Source organism: Alosa sapidissima, chromosome 3 (assembly GCF_018492685.1).
Source record: "Alosa sapidissima isolate fAloSap1 chromosome 3, fAloSap1.pri, whole genome shotgun sequence".
Lineage (NCBI taxonomy): Eukaryota > Metazoa > Chordata > Actinopteri > Clupeiformes > Clupeidae > Alosa > Alosa sapidissima.
In genome coordinates, this window is record NC_055959.1 from 17,759,085 (window position 1) to 17,777,875 (window position 18,791).

Below are 18,791 nucleotides of genomic sequence, written 5' to 3' on the forward strand. Positions count from 1 at the left end.
AGAAAATGTAGAATGTCACTCTTGAGTACTCACCATAGCCACCCTGGCTGGCTGCCAGTGGCCCAGCATAGGCTACAAAAATGCAGAGAACATGCAGAGAATCAATGTACTGAAGCAACAACACAGAAAGCACATCTCCTTATTTTTCTACTTGGAGTTTGCAAATAAGTACTGAAGTGCCGAAATTAATGTGTGTGTGTGAGAGAGAGAGAAAGAGAGAGAGAGAGAGAGAGAGAGAGAGAGAGAGAGATTACGTATGTACCTGCTGGCTGAGGTCCTCCATATCCTCTGCCATTTCCTAAAACACAGAAGGAATTGTTACTGAGTTCCCCACACATACGCAACACTAGCAGAAGCATGGCTGAGGACTAAGTCAGACGGACAGACAGAAAGAGGGACAGCGAGGGTGACAGAAAGGCAGACTGACGGACAGACTGACGACACTGACAGGTACACACACACACATACAGTACACATAGACCAGTACCATTTTTGCATTTAGGTTTGCCCCCAGTCTGTGGTCCAGGCTGAGAGGGCTGGGCACCAAGAGCTGCCCCAGCATCCCCTTCGAGAGAGAGCAGGGGGGAGGAAGAGGCCCAGAGACACAGCACAAGCAAGATGGGGGTCATTACAGCAGGCTTTCCACACAGACTCACAAGCTATACATGCTTTCTCTCTCTCTCTCTCACTCTCTCTTACTGGTACATACGCACACATATACACACTGTCTTTTTACTCTCTCTCTCTCACTCACTCTCTCTCTCTCACTCACACACACACACCTGTGCCCCCATACACAAGGCACATGCATGCACCTCTTAGCGCATTTGCATTGTCCTTGACTTCTAAAAAGAAACCACTACACCAAGGACAAACTGTCAGAGCTTACAACGACAAGCAACTTAATCACTCTGTTAGTCATGTTACAGTAACATCCCAACCACCCTTCAAAACACACACACATAAATACACAGACACACACATACTGTACATACATACATACATACACAAACAGACACACACACAAACACACACACACAAACGCACGTACACGCACACACACACATGTATACACACACACAAACACACTCCCTACCATACACTACGTACAACATATGCACACACACTTACCATATTTGCTGGCAGATTTGCCTGCATCAGCTCCCAAGCCAAGTTGCTGAGCAGCGCCATATGGATACCCACCATCACCTGCGGGTTTCAGGAGTCATATGTTATCACCTTGACAGAGAAATACACACACACACACTTACCCTCTAGCCCAGCTGGACGCACACACACACACACACACACACACATACTCTTACCCTCTTGCCTAGCTGGACACACACACGCACACACACACACACTCTTACCCTCTAGCCCAGCTGGGATGACTGGGGCGCCATTGTAAGGAAGCTGTCCCATACCACCTGTTTGTACAGAAAAGAGACTCTGTCTTTACAGTGATCAACAGACCAATCTACGTTCAAACCTGTACTAAAAAAAAAAAAAACTCACCAAATTTCCCATTGACAGGTTCAAGTCCTGCACCTGTGGAAAAGACAGCGGGAAGTTATTCTGAAGCCAACTATCCTAAGTATATACTAAGTGTATACTTGATTAAAATAAACAATCAATAAAGTGTCATAGGAGGCAGTAACCTTTACTTAAACGGACTTCAAGGAAAATAAGGTGAAATATAGCATCCCATTAATGTTAGTGATGGGACCTTTTTGTAAAGCACAACCATGTTTTTATATGGTTTCCTTTTCTTTCCTTATGTACCCACTCTATCTGATCAGCACAAGTGGTGCCCTATTTACCCAGGCTGGCATCAGGACTAAGCCCCAAAGGCACTGGGCCAGCTCCGTACCCTCCAGACTTTCCGTCAACACCCAGCCCAGCTGCGACCACAGGCTGGCCCCCATAGGGCAGAGAACCAGCAGGCCCCATACTAGCGCCACCTACAGGCAGACACACATCAATTACAGGGGCACGAAATAGGGGAGATGGACTGGTTGGACCCTTACAGCTTGCTTAACTGAGACACATTTACAGACATGACATTTGTTTGCCTCATTGGCCAAATATGAATGTCAGTGAACAAACTGAAATACAGATAAAATGTAGATTTGTGAACTTAACACAAGTCATTCAACCCAGGATTGTAAACATATCCTTAAGCATAAGGTTCACTATCCCTAGTACAAGTGTAAAGTATATATAGTAAGAATGGCATTTAACTTGACACACTCATTTAAATGAATGTTTAGTTTTGTTAGCCTGTGGTGTGTAATTAACTGTACGTTGATGACCTCATAATTTCTGACAGGACAAACTTGCAACATCATTTGGCCCCCGATTGGGCAGTTTACCTGGTCCCTTCCCTGCTTTGCTTCCCATCCCTGCCCCATCGGCTAACACTGGGTATCCACCAGCTCCTAAAACATAATTATAATCATCTCTCAATTATAATTATGTCTGTTAGCTTTTTGCCCTCTGCTGGATGGCTAAAAGGACAGCATCAGGATGATACTCACCATTCATATAGCCATTACCATTGGTGTATCCATTAGCATAACCTACGGACAGGAAAATGGAATGGGGTGGGGTTAAATGCATGCTTGTCAAATTCACATCTTCACTCAAACTGAAACTAACAGCCCCACACTGTTTTTCTAGCCATGCAGCCAGCAGTTGACAAAGTGTTTGTGGTTTCACACTAAATTTCCATAGAGCTTTTCTACTGATTAGGGCAGGAAGTCTCAGCTATTGACCACCATGTGATACACACACAAGACCACAAGTTTGGGGTCTTTCCAAGTAAGAGACAGTGTCTTTGTAAGTCTACAACTCTTTTCTCTTTCTTTCTTTTTGTCCATCTCTCTCCTTGTCAGACACACACTCAGACACACACACACACAATACACACAATATGCACGTTATCAGGTAAATGGCAGACATGGGATTTACAGGTTTTGCCTTACACATTTACCCATTCACACACATTCACACACACACACACACACACACACACACACACACACACACACACACACACACACACAAACACAAACACAAACGCCTACGTTAGAGGCTGTCATGTAAGACACCAACTGCTCTGTGTTGTGCTCAAAGACATAAGATTTCAGACACAAGGTCAAGGGCAGTTTTCGACACAAGGTCAGGGGGAGCTGGGACGGTTATTCTGTCTTCTCTCTGCCTCTACCTGTTTTAAAAGATATACATGCAAACAGGAGGGAATAGAAAGAAAAAGAGAAACAGAGCGAAAGAAGTACCTGAAGTCAGAGGTTTGGCTCCTGCACCTGGTCCTCCAAGACCTGTAGGGGGAAAATGGGAGATGATTAGAGTTGCTGTTCTTTAGATTCTGTTTAAGTTGTAAAGCTGTGACATGTACAGAGAGACATGCTGCCCGTGTATCCATCATCTACACCTGATGGAACTAGTTATGGAGCATAGAGGAGGTCTGGTGCTTAAAGGCAGAGATAGAATACCAACCAAGGCCCATGCCGTCACCGAGGCCGGCGCCAGGATATCCTCCCATGCCATCAGTGTAACCTAAGGGCACAGCACAAAGAACAGGCTGAGTCGCATATTACACACACACGCACACACACACGCACACGCACACACGCATGCACACGCACACACACACACGCACACACACACACGCACACACGCATGCACACGCACACACACAGCTTGGCTGCTCTTATCTCTAGGAGGGTGACCCTTACCTACTTGCTTGCCTCCACGGCCCCCCATGGGGTATCCACCCTGTCCCAAACCTGCATCAGATGGAGCATTGAGAGATGACTTGTGCAAATGAACTCAACTTAGGCACATCTGGTAATAACACTAATCATAGCACATACACTAATGATGGCATTGAAACTGACGAACACAAGAAAATTATTTCATTGGATGGGAAGTTCATGAGAATTTTTTATAAGACACAATGTTTTTACTCACTAATAGACACTGTACTGCATTAACATGGATTGCTAATCAGCAAATTCTTACAAATTCACAAACTCAGTGTGGGAATGTGCTACAAGGTAAGTTAGTACTGACTCTGCCCAAACCAGCACCAACAAGTACAGCACCGTTGTCCTTTACAGATGGAACGTTCAATTCTAAGGCTTTCTGCTTGGTTTGGCATGTTACTTGGCATGTTAAAAACCCTTTTAACCATCTAATAAACCATATCAATTTGATACCTCCATAGCCATTGCCGACAGCTCCAGGGTAAGCTGCACCAGGTCCATAACCTGTGTGAAACATACACCCAACAGAAAGTTAAACACTTAGATATGTTCATAACCAGTGCAATGCAGAAATAAGGGAAGTCGACAAACAATATGCTGTGGTCCATAGCCTGCAAAAGAGAATAAACATGCACATCAGAGGGAATGTAACCGGTTGCTGTAACACACCATGCATGTTAAATGGTATTGGTGGACGAAGCAGGAATAAATTATTAAATGAATGGGAATCGTATTCAAAGAATTTTAAATAGATAAAACAACGCACAATAATGGGGAAAAATTAATGAGTGATTCCAATGTAGTTCTGTAGTAAAGATATGTTTCCTGGAAAGAGGATGTGAATGAAATAAATCTGTGATGTTGCTGTTCTCTGAAAACGTCCCAGAATACCATTAATAAATAAAATGGTGAAATTAACACATCCATCTGTGACATTTTTGTGATATCCATTTGTCACACGATGTAGCAGCACACAAAAAAAACTGTTGCCTTCTTTTTCTTTTTAAGTGTGATTGTCATGTGCACACAGAGCTACTGTAGGTTCTCAGTTAAGACAAGCATGTGCAACTCATCAATTCTCCCACTGATCTACAGACTGCTATTGCAATTTACAAAAAATGCTTCTATACCCTATTTCTTTTTGTGTGACAGTTGAGTTACACATGCACATCTTAAGTTAGAAAATAGGCAACTGAGGAAGTGTGGCATGCAAAAGTGCCTTTACGGTGTCTTGATTAGGTTTGTTTACCAGTCTTCGAAGGCTTTCCCCCCTGGCCACCAGGCCCTCCAGCTCCTGAACCATGAAGATCAACAGCAATCACTTGAACACCGCTCACTCAATAAGCTGACAGTAACACGTGCAGCAACTCAAGTATCAATGAGCATTAATAGGAAACTTTTTTTTCCCATATAATTTACAGGACAGAAGAAAACAGAGAGAGAGAGAAAGAGAGAAAGAGAGAGAGAGCACACACATGTGGAGTGTGTTTACCATAGGGTTTGCCTCCCTGTCCATTGGAAACTGCTGGTCCAGGGCCATATCCTGGATGCCACAGTAACAATTAAAATTCACTCAACACAACCTTCAAACCAACATAGCTGACAATGCATTATATCAAATATAGGAAGCCATAAATATCAATCAGAGAAACATTCTGGTCAGGCAGCCTGACAATTACACAGTGGAAGTGCTATCTCAGCCTAGCTAGCCACGTAGTAGGTCACTTAGTAGCACCCTATGTGGCCACAACACTACTTCATGCTCTACTAGATTATTAAAGATGGCCTGGGCTCACTGAGGCTGAGCTGTAATAAATATATGCTGTCTAGGGGGCTTTGGAGGAAAAAGATTTAGCAGAGAATCCCAAACCAGAGTATAGACCTAGCCAAAGCTGAGTCTCTATGGCCCCTGCCCAGTACATGAAGCTTTGGGATCTGTGGGATCTGTGGGATCAATCAATGTAACACTAGGCAGCCATATTCTTTTTCAATAATATAAATATCTTCGGCCAAAGTTAGGCAATGAAAATGCTAAATAAACTACTGATATACCTATTTCACACTGTCTAAGGATGTAAATCATCTCTAAAGCAGTAGTTACAAATGTGTTACCGTTGCTTATAGGTGCCTGTCCATTGGAAAAAGCTGGTGCTGGCCCATATCCTACAAACCACAACACTGATTATTCAATTTTAGGGTACTTAGCATTGAGTAAATAACACCTGACAAAGGATAGCTCTAATTTCTATCCCGATACCACTAATGAGTGGAAAGTTGGAGACATAAGACAATGACAAAATGGTTCTATGCAATTGTGACATTTTTTTTTCTTTTTAAATGTTATTGTCATGTGCACACAGACCTAGGTTCTCAGTTAAGACAAGCATGCGCAACTCATCAATTTTCCCACTGATTTACAGACATGTCTGCTATTGCAATTTACAAAACATCCTTCCAAATTTGTTTTTGTGTGACAGTTGAGTTACACATGCAAGCTAGAAAAAAGGCAACTGAGGATGGGTGGCATGCAGAAGTGCCTTGAAGGTGTGGTGCCACTTGATTAGGTTTGTTTACCAGTCTTCGAAGGCTTTCCCCCCTGGCCACCAGGCCCTCCAGCTCCTGAACCATGAAGATCAACAGCAATCACTTGAACACCGCTCACTCAATAAGCTGACAGTAACACGTGCAGCAACTCAAGTATCACCAATGAGCATTAATAGGAAACTTTTTTTCCATATAATTTACAGGACAGAAGAAAACAGAGAGAGAGAAAGAGAGAAAGAGAGAGAGAGCACACACATGTGGAGTGTGTTTACCATAGGGTTTGCCTCCCTGTCCATTGGAAACTGCTGGTCCAGGGCCATATCCTGGATGCCACAGTAACAATTAAAATTCACTCAACATAACCTTCAAACCAACATAGCTCACAATGCACTATATCAAAGACAGGAAGCCATAAATATCAATCAGAGGAACATTCTGGTCAGGTAGCCTGACAATTACACAGAGGATGTGCTATCTCAGCCGAGCTAGCCACGTAGTAGGTCACTTAGTAGCACCCTATGTGGCCACAACACTACTTCATGTGCTACTAGATTATTAAAGATGGCCTGGGCTCACTGAGGCTGAGCTGTAGTAATAGATGCTGTCTAGGGGGCTTTGGGGGAAAAAAGATTTAGCAGAGAATCCCAAACCCAAACCAGCCCCTGCCCTGTACATGAAGCTTTGGGATCTGCGGGATCAATCAATTTAACACTAGGCAGCCATATTCTATTTCACTAATGTAAATTTGTATGTTCTGCCAAAGTTAGGCAATGAAAATGCTAAATAAACTACTGATATACCTATTTCATACTGTCTAAGGATGTAAATCATCTCTAAAGCAGTAGTTACAAATGTGTTACCGTTGCTTATAGGTGCCTGTCCATTGGAAACAGCTGGTGCTGGCCCATATCCTACAAACCACAACACTGATTATTCAATTTTAGGGTACTTAGCACTGCATAAATAACATCTGGCAAAGGATATGGCTCTAATTGCACACCCAATACCACTAATGAGTGGAAAGGTGGAGACAGAAGACAATAACAAAAAATGGTTCTATGCAACTCGACTTCCTGTCATTGGATGGGCCCACTCCTGCACTAAAGCCTAAACACTGCCATCACTGATACTGATAGCTTTATCTGGAAACAAAGGCTGGAGGGTTAGGATTACCATTGCTTACAGGCCCCTGTCCATTGGTGGGTCCTGCACCTGGGCCATACCCTAGAAATGTCAAAACGTATTACTCAACTGTCAGCAATTATCACTGATTTCAATTGTGCAGTGCAACAGCAGTTCAGCTATGTCAGACCACCCTAAGTAAGGTATACAAGCCAAAGACAACAACACTTAGCTAATACACGTAAAAATACAGAACTGACAGATGCCATGATGAAACACACAAAAAACATAAGAATGTAAGAATTGTGAGGCAGAGAAAGGTGGAAATAGAAGTGGGATTACCATTGCCTTTGGCTCCATTTCCATTGGAAATAGCCGGGGCTGGACCATATCCTAAGAGTTATTCAGTGAGGGTAGGTTCATTACTGACATTGGACATTCAGCAATGTAAACACTGGAAATAGCTCAGCTCAAAGAAGCCACCATGCTGAACACAACCAACGACATGCCACATAACCACAAACATAATGTACACTGTGCGAATAACTGGCATGGGAAAAGGACATTCCAAAACTGTGGCTCCCCCACTGAAAGTTTGAAATTCTGTTACAATATTAACTGGTGAAGGAGGAACTCTCCTTATTGTAGGTAGGTTCAGTGTGAGGGAGTCAAAGTTTAAGCCAATATATGGACAGGGCAGCATACAGATTAGCCTAAAGGCAAGAGCCTGTGAAGTGGTACCTCATTTAATGCCCTTACTGAAGGGATAATTGACTAATTGTCTTTAGTTTGTTATGAAACCTTAATAGAGTTTCTTTCCCATTAAGAGTCAATAATTTGACACCTAGCATCCTTTTCCATTGATAGAACTCGGATCCAAACATGTCTCACCACAGTGTAGAAGACAAAAGGGCATTAAATTCTAGTACCTGTAGCTGTAGGCTAGGCCTACTACATAGTAAGTGTACCAGAGGCATTTTTCTGCCGTGTGCAAGTCCAATTGCCAATTAAAGCCATAAACAAAAGTAGGGACAGGACAGTATGACAGGAAGTTTGCTTTTACCATTCCCCTTCTGCCCCTGTCCAAAAGGCAAAGCACCTCCACCTCCATTACCTGGACACCACACACACACACACACACACACACACACACACACACACACACACAGTGTCACATAATACAGTGGTGGTGACACATATTACATGTTTCATCAAAGCTTAGAAAGAGTCTACGATTCTAAAGTGCAACACACTATAATGTTTGGTTTCTATAATCAAGATCATATTGCACTGAAAATGTGATAAAGATAGTATATGTATCTGTATGTATAACTACTAATATGTTTATTATTTTATGGATCACTTGGTGAGAAAAAAACCAATGTCTAAGGGTACTTTTTCATTTCCTCCTGAAAGAAAAACACACAGTGCTTTCACAACAGCTTCTCCAGTCATACAGCCTCCAGTTCGTTTTCACAAAGTAAAAAAGATGTGCCATAGACCAAACCTGAAAGATGCCTCAAACGTGCACAGACAAACAGAGAGACAAAAAAGGCAGACAGATGGACTGGGAAACATTGGTTCAACTTGAAAAAGAACACACCCGTAAGGTGTCAGGTGAACACCACAGAAATGAGATAAGGATCTCTGAAAACAGTACGAGGAGAGCAGAAGATGGAGAGGAAGGAACATAATTCACTTCCTGGTATGACAAACATAGAAACACACATACAGAGAACATCTCATTCAATGTAGAGATGTGTATAAACAAGGTTATATATCCCATGACACAAACATCCTGTGCACATGGATGATATAGACCACAGAAAGGTGATGCGACTCTTGCGTGCAAGCACACAGAGGAACGAGAGATGGATTACCCTGATCTGTCGGCAGAAACCCTCCAAGGTTTGGTGCGGCTGCTTGCTGACTTTTCCCTTCCTGCTGCCCAGGCACCTGAGGGCCCACGCTCTTCCCTTCCAGAGGCTGGGAGCCCAGACTTTTTCCGGCTTGAGCTGGTGTCGCGGCTGACCAGATACTTTTACTGGCGACCTCAGGGACCATGGGGGCCGCGTCCAACGGGGGGTTGAACGAGGTGGCTGTTTTGCCTGTCTCTACTGGCGTGACAGCTGCAGTGGCCAGACTTTTTCTATCCTGCGCCTGTAGCATGCCTTGACCCAAACGTGTGCCATCCAGCGCATGTGTCATGTCATCATAATAGGGGCCTGTGTCATCAGGCGTGACTGAGGAGATGAGGGAACCTTCCTGCACTGGTGCAGCAACAGGGCTTTTGGAGCCCTGTTTGACACTGTATGACGACACTGAAGATGCTGACTTTGCTGAGGACGCCGCGAAATTATAACTTTTACTACTGTGCATTTGCACCCTGGAGGTAGAGAAGTAGCTTTTGCCCTCTTGTTCGGGCGCACCGACAGACACTATTCTTTGGGTCCCATCAGGTTCCTGGGAAACTGGACCTTGGGCCTGAGATGAAGAAGTGGATCCCTGAGTTTCTTTAGCACCATAGCCATAGGTTTTGGTTCCTTGTGGAAATGGACTGGAGGGACTAAGACTTCTGATTCCATGTAGTTGTGGAGTAGAAGCCCCAACACTCTTGGCTCCTTGAAGTTGTGATGTGGCAAGATCAAGACTTTTGGCGTCTTGAAATTGTGTCTTGGCAGAGTCAAGGGTTTTAGTTCCTTGTTGCTGAGGAGTGACCAAACTCCTTGTTCCATGCAGTTGTGAAGTGGCAAAACCAGAGCTTTTGGATCCTTGAGCGTATGGATTAGCAGGACTAACGGTTTTGGTTCCTTGTAGCTGAGTACCAGTGGCAGAACTAAGCCCTTTAGTGGCCTGTTGCTGCTGAGAAACATAACTTTGGCTTTTTGCCCCCAGCAAAGCCTGAGCTGTTGCATCAAGACTCTTGGTTCCCTGTTGTGAAGGAGCAGTATAAAAACTTTTAGCTTCTGCCACAGTCCCTCCTGATTTAACGACACTGCCAGCACTTCCTAAACTTCCAGCAGCTACTCCTGAAAGGTCACAAAATTACCACCACACATGAATTGACATGAAGTGTAACTGTTGAAAAACTGTAAAAACTATAGCAGCCAACTAAAATGCACTTAAAATGCCAATACAAATGGAAGCAGGATATTCCTTGAAAAGGGCTAACAGAAAACTAGCTGGTTATCTAACAATTCATCTGACCAAGGTTCCCAGTCATCATAAACAACAGAAAAAAATGTTGGTGTTTCATAACCTCTAATTGCCAAAGAAGCCAAATATCTCCTTTCAAGGAGATACTAGTCTGGAACACCATAATTAACTAATGTTTCTATCATACCCCAGAAAGGTAGGGCCAATCAGCGATGAGAGGGGATGAAATCGAAAGTGGCTGTAGTAAACGGTAGTAGCACCGCCTGCAAACATCAAAAATTGTAGTCGGAAGAATGTGTACATTAATTAATAGCAAAGGTAGCCCTACATACTTTATTTCTTGACTACCGATGCTGTAAGTAAGTAACATTAGGAATCCCTGATCAACGTGATTGGTTAGGCTGGACCAATGATTTCAAAGTTAACACAAAGTGTACACTCGTCACCATGCAAGTGTTAGAAACGTTTCCAAAATGTGAGTCCCCAGACTATTCATGGCAAAGTGTAGGAAACTTTCACATTATTCACATGAATAATTACTCAACAGAGATACGATTAGTTTTATAGTTCATCAAACTATTTTGATTAGGAAAAATTGATATTATAGTGTACAATATCAGTGATCGTGGGAACCCTGTCCAGTGTTAGGTACACAGATCCAGAAGCCACTACAGCTACCACACATACCAATGACAGGATGCAAGACAACATGGAGGAGAAGTACAAACTGATAGATGCTGACAGACAAAGAGGTAAAAGATAAAGACAAAAACACTACCAGACAAAACATAGATCATAAACAAGACAAAACATGAATCCAAGTCTGACCTGCATCAAATTCCAAAGCAAATAATTCTCTCAACATGTCCGTAGCAGATGTAAATATAATTCAAAAGTAATCAACAAGAGTTTTCCGACATGGAAGAATTTGATTCATGTCGGACATTGGTACAGAGAGACAAACCACTGTTAAACGTCTCAAGCCAAAGAACATCTACCAGGCATGGTGCAAACCTCAACCTTAACACTGACAACACCTAAAAAGTCCTAATGCATGCAACATACACACACAAACAGGCTTTACATATCAGTGCTTCAAAGCATAGACACAAGGTTTGACAGAACAGCTACCCTTTGAATAGACATCCATCAAGCTTACACATAGGATGCTATGGCATTATTACCCGGTTCTGTCACCCTGGGTTTGTTGTTCTTGGTGACCGCACTTATAGCTCCAGCCCTAACACCTGGAACCAGACAAACCACTAGAGAGTGGGTGGAGTGTATCAACCAGGTTTAGCGTGCAGGGAACAACTCAGCTAACTCAAAGCACAGTGGAAAGGCAAACATTCACAAAAACAAAATCCGATCAAAGACCAAAGCACAGAATAAGGATATGTGCATTATCTCTAAATATGTGCAAACAGCCTTATATTTGTAAAAATAAGATTTTGTTTGATGGCTAATTTGGTCACTTTCAGTTGCACGTACTAATCTCAATGATTCACTTGTCCTTGTGTCCCTGGCAAGGGAAAATACATCAAGCCCCACATAGGGATGTATGAACAAAAACCCATGGAAAATAACAAAGACAACACCTCAAGTATAAGGACAAAATAGAGAGGAGTTTACCAGCTTTAGATGGCTTGGAGCCCTGTCCTGTGGGCGTGCCTGTTCCACGACCATATCCTGAAGACCACAATACTGGTTAATCAACACCAGTAAGCAACCTAATACTAAAAAGTGCTAAAACTGAATACTAAAACAACCTATTACTGTACAATACAAATATACACAAACCCTCACTAACATGTTCAGTTAATATGTTTTATCTCTGTTAATTTATATTTTAACTTGTGGCACATATGTTGGCGGATCAACATTATGTAAATCTAGTTATCCCTTTGCCCTGCAAATGTTTTGACATTGTATTAAGTCTGACTGGTCTGACTTTTGGTTGTAATTGTCAATCTACCACAGATAACAACTACCCTGATTATCTCATGCTGTTTGCATGTACAGTATGCTGCCATAGTGGCACAGTGATGAATGCTGGCATGCTACCATCATCACAGCCACACAGACAACATGGGTCATCACAGCACAGAATGACACACAGACATGGTAGTGTGGGTTTACCATTGCCAGTAGGTCCCTGGCCACCAGCCACTCCAGGTCCTGGTCGGCTACCTGAAGACACCACAACACGTGTTACGACACAGTTTCTGTTTCAAAACATGTCGGCGTTGTAGGGTGCTCGGAACAACCACAGAGAGGCGTGTTCACACTTGCATGCGAGGCGTTAATGTGCACACCGCACCACACAAGAAGCTGTCGCTGCAGGACCAGCTAAAGGTGACTGCAAAGGTTTGCAGTTGAACAACAAAAGCTGATAGTTATACACACAACACACACATAAACAAACAGACAAACAAACAAACGCTTTAGCAACAACAACACGCATCAACATGCTGTTATGGTATCCACGCTCATGGATTACACAAACACTGAATTAGAACACAAAATTAAAGTTGAGAGTACACTGACAAACAAAAAGATCACACAACACACAACGCAAAGAACCACTCCAGTCCAAACCAAGCCCCCACTCTACACTCTCATGAAGAGAGGAATCCCTTTCTAAAGGGACTGATGCAACACAGAGCATAAGCCATCCAGTCCAAACATTTGTGAACTGAGAAAAGATCAATGGTCAAATCAGTCATAAATCCTTTGGAAACAACAGGTTTCCAAAGACTGGATTTGAGCACCCTTTAGTTTCTCAGATTCCCCTGATGTTGAACATATGAAGAAAGTATGGGGTGTCAGTGTTTGGAATGGAGTTGGAGAGTTAAAAGTTATTGACACACACAGGGGTGCACAGTCGTGCGTTTTACCCGGTTTAGGGGCCTTTGAGCCCTGGCCAGTGGGATAGCTCCCTCCTGCAGTGCCTACCAGTGGTGAATAGGGGTACTGTCACTAACAACCACAAACAAACAGCTTGCCGTCTAAGCACATTAGAAATAATGGTTTGAATTATTTGAATTGATAAACACCTTGAACATTGCACTTAAAAAAGCAGTTGTGTGATGTCTGAAGATTGTTTTGTCTTATTTTACCTATTGGTCATATTTGCCAAAAGGGAAACGTGTGCTGCTGATTAATTGCTAGCTTTTAGTTCAACAGTTGTCACAATACTGAGATTCTGACTACACAAGAAACCCATCACAACTCAGAAAGGTTGGTACATAGAGGGAGGGGACTATCAACCCTGCAGCAGTGAAGGGTATCTGTAATCCGTGGGGGTTTCTAGTTTCCAGTGTAACTGTCAGAAAGTTTAGGTGTAAAGTTTGGGTGGCTACTGAGATGTGAGAAGGCTGTACAGTTTACGCTAACAGTGACTCACCGCGACCTGCTCCAGGGTAGCTACCGTACCCAGCCCCAGCACCAGGGTAAGCACCCATTCCATTTCCATAACCTGACAGGGAGAAAGGGGACGCTAAGGTCAGTAGAGATATGGACCAACAAAAACACAGGAAAGACAACATCCACTAACAGGCTTAGTAGGATACACATACACACAAGCAAGCATACAAGCATACATATAGACATGCAAACACACACAAGTACACACCCCCAGTGAGGTAAATTAAAAGTGCAATCTATTTTCTGGGAATAGACAGCATAAATCATATCTGTGCTTTAATCATACAAGGTTGGTGTTATTGCACCCCAAGGTCACATTTTGATTGGTTAGAAGAGGTGCAATCTGTTACACCCTCATCGTTCCAGAAGCTTACATGAAGTTCAAGGTTGATTAGATTCCTCTCTCACAGTCCCACCAACCCTCCCTCCCCCTCCACCCCCATAGTTCACACATAGACACCATACCAAGCAGACAAACGAAACACCAGTGTGGAGTCCGCTGCCTCTGAGAAAATGACCTGATCGACCCAAGCATTTGCAGGGTGCTACTCACTCACAGCTGCTGCACCCCGACATCCCTCTCACCTCTAGCTGCCTGTTTGCCTGCTCCCAGACCGGCTCCCAGTCCATTGCTCAGGCCCATTCCAACTCCCAGACCGGCTCCTACAGTCAGAGGGAGGATGGGAGAGAATAAGGAGCAACTCACAGAGGGGCCATGACAGTTATTCTAAAGAGGAACCTAAATCTTGTTCTTCTAAAGAGGAAAGTACTTGTCCTTTTGTATTGTGTATAAAGGTAGTATTTATTGTTACACTATGGTATCCTATTGCACTGTAGCTTGAATGGCATTCGTTATTGTGAGCTTTGAATAAAAGCATCAGATAAATCAATAAATGTAAATGTAAATGCACAAAAATAAATTACAATGATGAAAAAGACAGCAAATGAGCTGATATAGTAAATTAATGTTATCAGTGAATAAATGAAGGCAATTATGTATTTACTCATGCACTCATGCATTCATGCCAGCTGCTGAATGAAGCATTACCTGCTCCATAGCCTCCTTGCTTCATGCCACGGCCATTTCCATTTCTGTATCCTCCTGGTCACATGAATACACACACACACACACACACACACACACATACACACACACACGCACACACACACGCACACGCACACGCACACGCACGCACACATACACATAGCAAACATGTCAAACCACACAAAAAATTCATTGCTAACATATTAAACACGCAGGTTCTTGGTAATCGGTAGTGGATGCCAAAATAAATAAGCTCAACCTCCATTGCAAACACATAAAATAAACCTGGAGACATGCAATGCCAACCAATATACATGTAGTGGAACATATATGCCAATATCACACAAAAAAGGTAAATACTCCCATGCAAGCCAATGAATGGCTATTACATGATGGAGAACCTTAAAATATGCTGAGTCTATGCTCAACAGAGTGTGGAGGTGCCAATCTAACCCATCCTGTACAGTGAATGCAAAGACAACACATCAGCTAGAAATAACTTAAGCAACTCTTGACCTTGTCTGGTTTATTGGGCTTCAAAAGTATAGCAAAGTTACTACACACAGTACACTACCTCCAGGCCAAAAAATCTTCCAGTTACATAATCAAGCATTAATGCAAGAAATGATTTTGTCCATCTTTAAAACTACTTTCCTCTGTGCATCATTTATCAATTCATAGAATTAATAGTAATAATGAAGGATGGCTCTAATACCTTAAATGCTCTCAGGTCTTAAAACACTACTTAGCAAGGTAACTCACCTGCACCAAGGGCAGCAGTTGGATAACCTGTGTTTTAGAAGGGGAAAATTGGGCTGTCAGATATTATTCACAGAATACTATGTTAAACTATAAAATCACTATGCTAAGTGATAAACACACACACAGAGGCATGTATAATGCAAATGCAAATAGCCTACAAATACAAACACAAACACACACACACACATCAAAGTAATCAAGTATGAGCTTGGTGCTTATGTTATGTCATATGACATTTAAGAGCACATTAATTGACTTGGGACTGGGAGGGTGAAATATGGCCAACATTGCAGCAGGTGCAACTCATCTGCGCTCTGTGACAAGGACACATTCCATCACTGTCAGCACCGACTTCAAGAGCAGGCCAGCTATTTCAACATACAGCTTCATTAGTCCGGGGTTATTTCATGCTGTGGATGTACATCTAAATATTCATTATCATTCAGGATACATAACAGTCCTATTGTGGGAACAGTTGGGGAGAGTGAGGCTAGTTGAGCTGAACTTCTGTTGTGAACTTTTAATCTTCAATTAAGTTAGAATAAACTCTGCTTACCACCGGCTTTGCCCCCATAGCCACCACGCCCTAGCAACAAAATAAACACACAATACTGTTATTGTACATAAAACAGTAAAACTATAGAATAGTGTAGGCTACTCATGAACAGAATACAGGATGCACCATGACAGCATTTTAACTGCTAACTGGTTCATTGAAGAAGTTCTTATTTAACAGTAGAAAATATAGCGCAAATATTCTGTCAGATCAGTTCATTATTAGATAACAGAATCTTACTGTACCCACTAACACACACACACACACACACACACACACACACACACACATAACCAAACATAATTACACAAAAGAGGAATAGTGTAGGCCTACCTCTTGGCATCAGTCTTCCTAAGGCACCATTCTGAGGTCTGCTTACGCCTTGGAAAGAAAAAGTGCAGAGTTCAGATTAATTCTCACTCGTTGCCCACAAACTATAGTATAGGCCTATAGCCTACTACCCTATAGGCCTACATCCCGCATGGGCTTACCGTTTGGTCAAATTAGACAAACACATTCATCAAAAAAGACGTCACTTTTAAAAATTGTTTTGAACAAGAGAGATTCTGTATTTGACAAACAAAATCTGTGCCAGGTCGAAGTAAACTATTGGAAGCTGATTTTGACTGTTTCATGGTGACAGCCTATCAGAAATTATGTGGATGCTAAGTGTTAATTGTTTATGGTTGCTTAAAATGTGGCTGCAGTGTTAGCTGTTGTAGACTAGTTGTGGGATGCCATTTCACCACAATTCCGGGCTTCTGAACAGACGTTCATTGATGAGAAGGAACAACGACTCAAGTGGCTACAGTGTGGGGGCAGTAAAGTGCTGGTCTAGCAACGAGTTGTCAAATTTTGACCACCGCTGCCACCTCCTGGTCTCAGACTTTGATTCTAACCATTAACGGAAGATATAGCCTAAAATGCGACTTTGGCAGAGCGCACGCGGCATGATGAATGACTGGAAACGATCCACTTAGGCTACTTGAGCATGATGCCTGAACTCGTTGCTCTCAGCAAGTAGGCTCTATTTACCTCAAGGTGTTTCCTGTCAATATTATTTCGTCATAGGGAATCTAATACATTGTGTTGGAAAAGATTAGCACTTTCTAAAATTTAATAGACCTATGGATTTGACATAGGCCTAGCTCTCGGAAAAATGAAGACCATGGGTGAGACCATTGCAAATCTGTCTGATGTCATCCTGGTTGCTGAGTGACATTCGAATGAGTTGACGGTCATATTATTTTATTCCAGAGCTGTATGTCACATGTCTTGTTTTCATGCTCCTTTCAGACACCTATCAATTTATGTCTTTGAGTAAACATCATTTGGTTGCAAATGTTTAACTAATGGCCCACAGTGGTCAATGGAGGATCTAGATATTTAGATAGATAAACTTGCAATAAACCCAGATTAGTAGGCTAGAATTCACCTTGTATGGTATGGGGATTATTGATGACTATAGTGTAAAGACTGAAATAAGATGAAAGAGGTACAAACTTTGTGAAAGTTATAGTAACTGTAATACAATATATAACTTCAGATCAGATCAGATCTTACTGTGACTCTTACAGTTGACTTCATGGGTTTGTGCATTTTCTCATGTCTTTATCATTAAATAGGTTTCTATCTAATTAATTAATATAAAAGCCATTTAACTTGGTAATCAACACGTGCATCACTTCTTTATTTCTGAAAGCACTGAAATACTGTCTGATTTTATATGCAGATGCTTTTAAGTGCTTGCGTGTTCCTAGATTGATGAGGCAAAAAATAATTGCCTATCGTATGTGCTCATGAGGATGTGTTTAAGGTTTAATCATATAATTTGGTTGAAGTCCCATTATTTTTTTTTATCTTAAGTGAAGATTCCTATTTTGTTACACATTCTCTGTTCATCTCATCTTATTCATCCCTTCTGTCTCATGAAATATGGAATCATGCATATACTCTAGTACATGAACACACACACAAACACACACCACTGAGTTTCCTACCTCCTTGCAGGGTGTGCTGTACCAGCCAGAGGACCAGAGAGGTCTGCAGGAGAGCGCGTCCCAACATGATGGTCAACAGTCAGAGGAGACAAGATGGACGGTGAGACGAGGAAACGCCGTCAGACAAACTCGGGGACGGAGAGATGAACACAGTGCGTAAGACAGAGAGAGAGAGAGAGAGAGAGAGATGAGCTAGCTGGACAGAGATGCCACTTAACTAGAGATCCCAAGTCTCTGCCCATCCCTTAAATATGGTCCATGATCCCATGCCTTTCCCCCCAGACAGCCCTGCCCTCACCCCACAGCCCCACAGTAACTGGGCACCCACCCATGACCCAACACCTGCCCCTTACGCCCCCACACCTATACCAACCTATGCACACACACAAACA

At 42.6% G+C, this 18,791-nt stretch overlaps 2 protein-coding genes across 17 annotated transcripts in view; one reads left to right on the forward strand and one right to left on the reverse strand.

The window, feature by feature from the left end:
- The window catches only part of LOC121704787 (perforin-1-like), a 26,429-nt gene extending 18,301 nt beyond the window's left edge, over window positions 1-8,128 (forward strand). The window contains exons 6-7 of the transcript XR_006030652.1: window positions 4,624-4,626; window positions 8,119-8,128. The gene's annotated coding sequence lies outside the window, so the exon portion shown is untranslated. The remainder of the gene's footprint in view (window positions 1-4,623; window positions 4,627-8,118) is intronic.
- LOC121704789 (glycine-rich cell wall structural protein) overlaps window positions 1-18,629 on the reverse strand; it is a 19,776-nt gene extending 1,147 nt beyond the window's left edge. Inside the window, exons 1-32 of one of the 16 annotated variants that reach the window (XM_042085260.1) lie at window positions 18,400-18,629; window positions 16,733-16,780; window positions 16,400-16,429; window positions 15,844-15,870; window positions 15,085-15,138; window positions 14,622-14,699; window positions 14,017-14,088; window positions 13,508-13,561; window positions 12,750-12,800; window positions 12,243-12,299; window positions 8,518-8,568; window positions 7,797-7,847; window positions 7,506-7,556; window positions 7,193-7,243; window positions 6,605-6,655; window positions 6,363-6,407; window positions 5,901-5,951; window positions 5,281-5,331; window positions 5,038-5,082; window positions 4,242-4,292; window positions 3,759-3,809; window positions 3,520-3,579; window positions 3,300-3,341; window positions 2,541-2,582; window positions 2,376-2,441; window positions 1,824-1,964; window positions 1,519-1,551; window positions 1,374-1,430; window positions 1,132-1,209; window positions 488-565; window positions 263-298; window positions 34-72 (exon numbers count right to left, since the gene is read on the reverse strand). In XM_042085260.1, coding sequence (XP_041941194.1) covers window positions 34-72; window positions 263-298; window positions 488-565; window positions 1,132-1,209; window positions 1,374-1,430; window positions 1,519-1,551; window positions 1,824-1,964; window positions 2,376-2,441; window positions 2,541-2,582; window positions 3,300-3,341; window positions 3,520-3,579; window positions 3,759-3,809; window positions 4,242-4,292; window positions 5,038-5,082; window positions 5,281-5,331; window positions 5,901-5,951; window positions 6,363-6,407; window positions 6,605-6,655; window positions 7,193-7,243; window positions 7,506-7,556; window positions 7,797-7,847; window positions 8,518-8,568; window positions 12,243-12,299; window positions 12,750-12,800; window positions 13,508-13,561; window positions 14,017-14,088; window positions 14,622-14,699; window positions 15,085-15,138; window positions 15,844-15,870; window positions 16,400-16,429; window positions 16,733-16,780; window positions 18,400-18,466 — 1,759 coding nt within the window. In that variant the 5' untranslated portion in view covers window positions 18,467-18,629. Of the gene's footprint in view, window positions 1-33; window positions 73-262; window positions 299-487; window positions 566-1,131; window positions 1,210-1,373; window positions 1,431-1,518; window positions 1,552-1,823; window positions 1,965-2,375; window positions 2,442-2,540; window positions 2,583-3,299; window positions 3,342-3,519; window positions 3,580-3,758; window positions 3,810-4,241; window positions 4,293-5,037; window positions 5,083-5,280; window positions 5,332-5,900; window positions 5,952-6,362; window positions 6,408-6,604; window positions 6,656-7,192; window positions 7,244-7,505; window positions 7,557-7,796; window positions 7,848-8,517; window positions 8,569-9,334; window positions 11,217-12,242; window positions 12,300-12,749; window positions 12,801-13,507; window positions 13,562-14,016; window positions 14,089-14,621; window positions 14,700-15,084; window positions 15,139-15,843; window positions 15,871-16,399; window positions 16,430-16,732; window positions 16,781-18,399 lie in introns of those variants that run through there. The other 15 variants (XM_042085270.1, XM_042085268.1, XM_042085276.1 and 12 more) reach the window with 15 other exon arrangements.
- Between the last annotated feature and the right edge of the window lie 162 nt (window positions 18,630-18,791).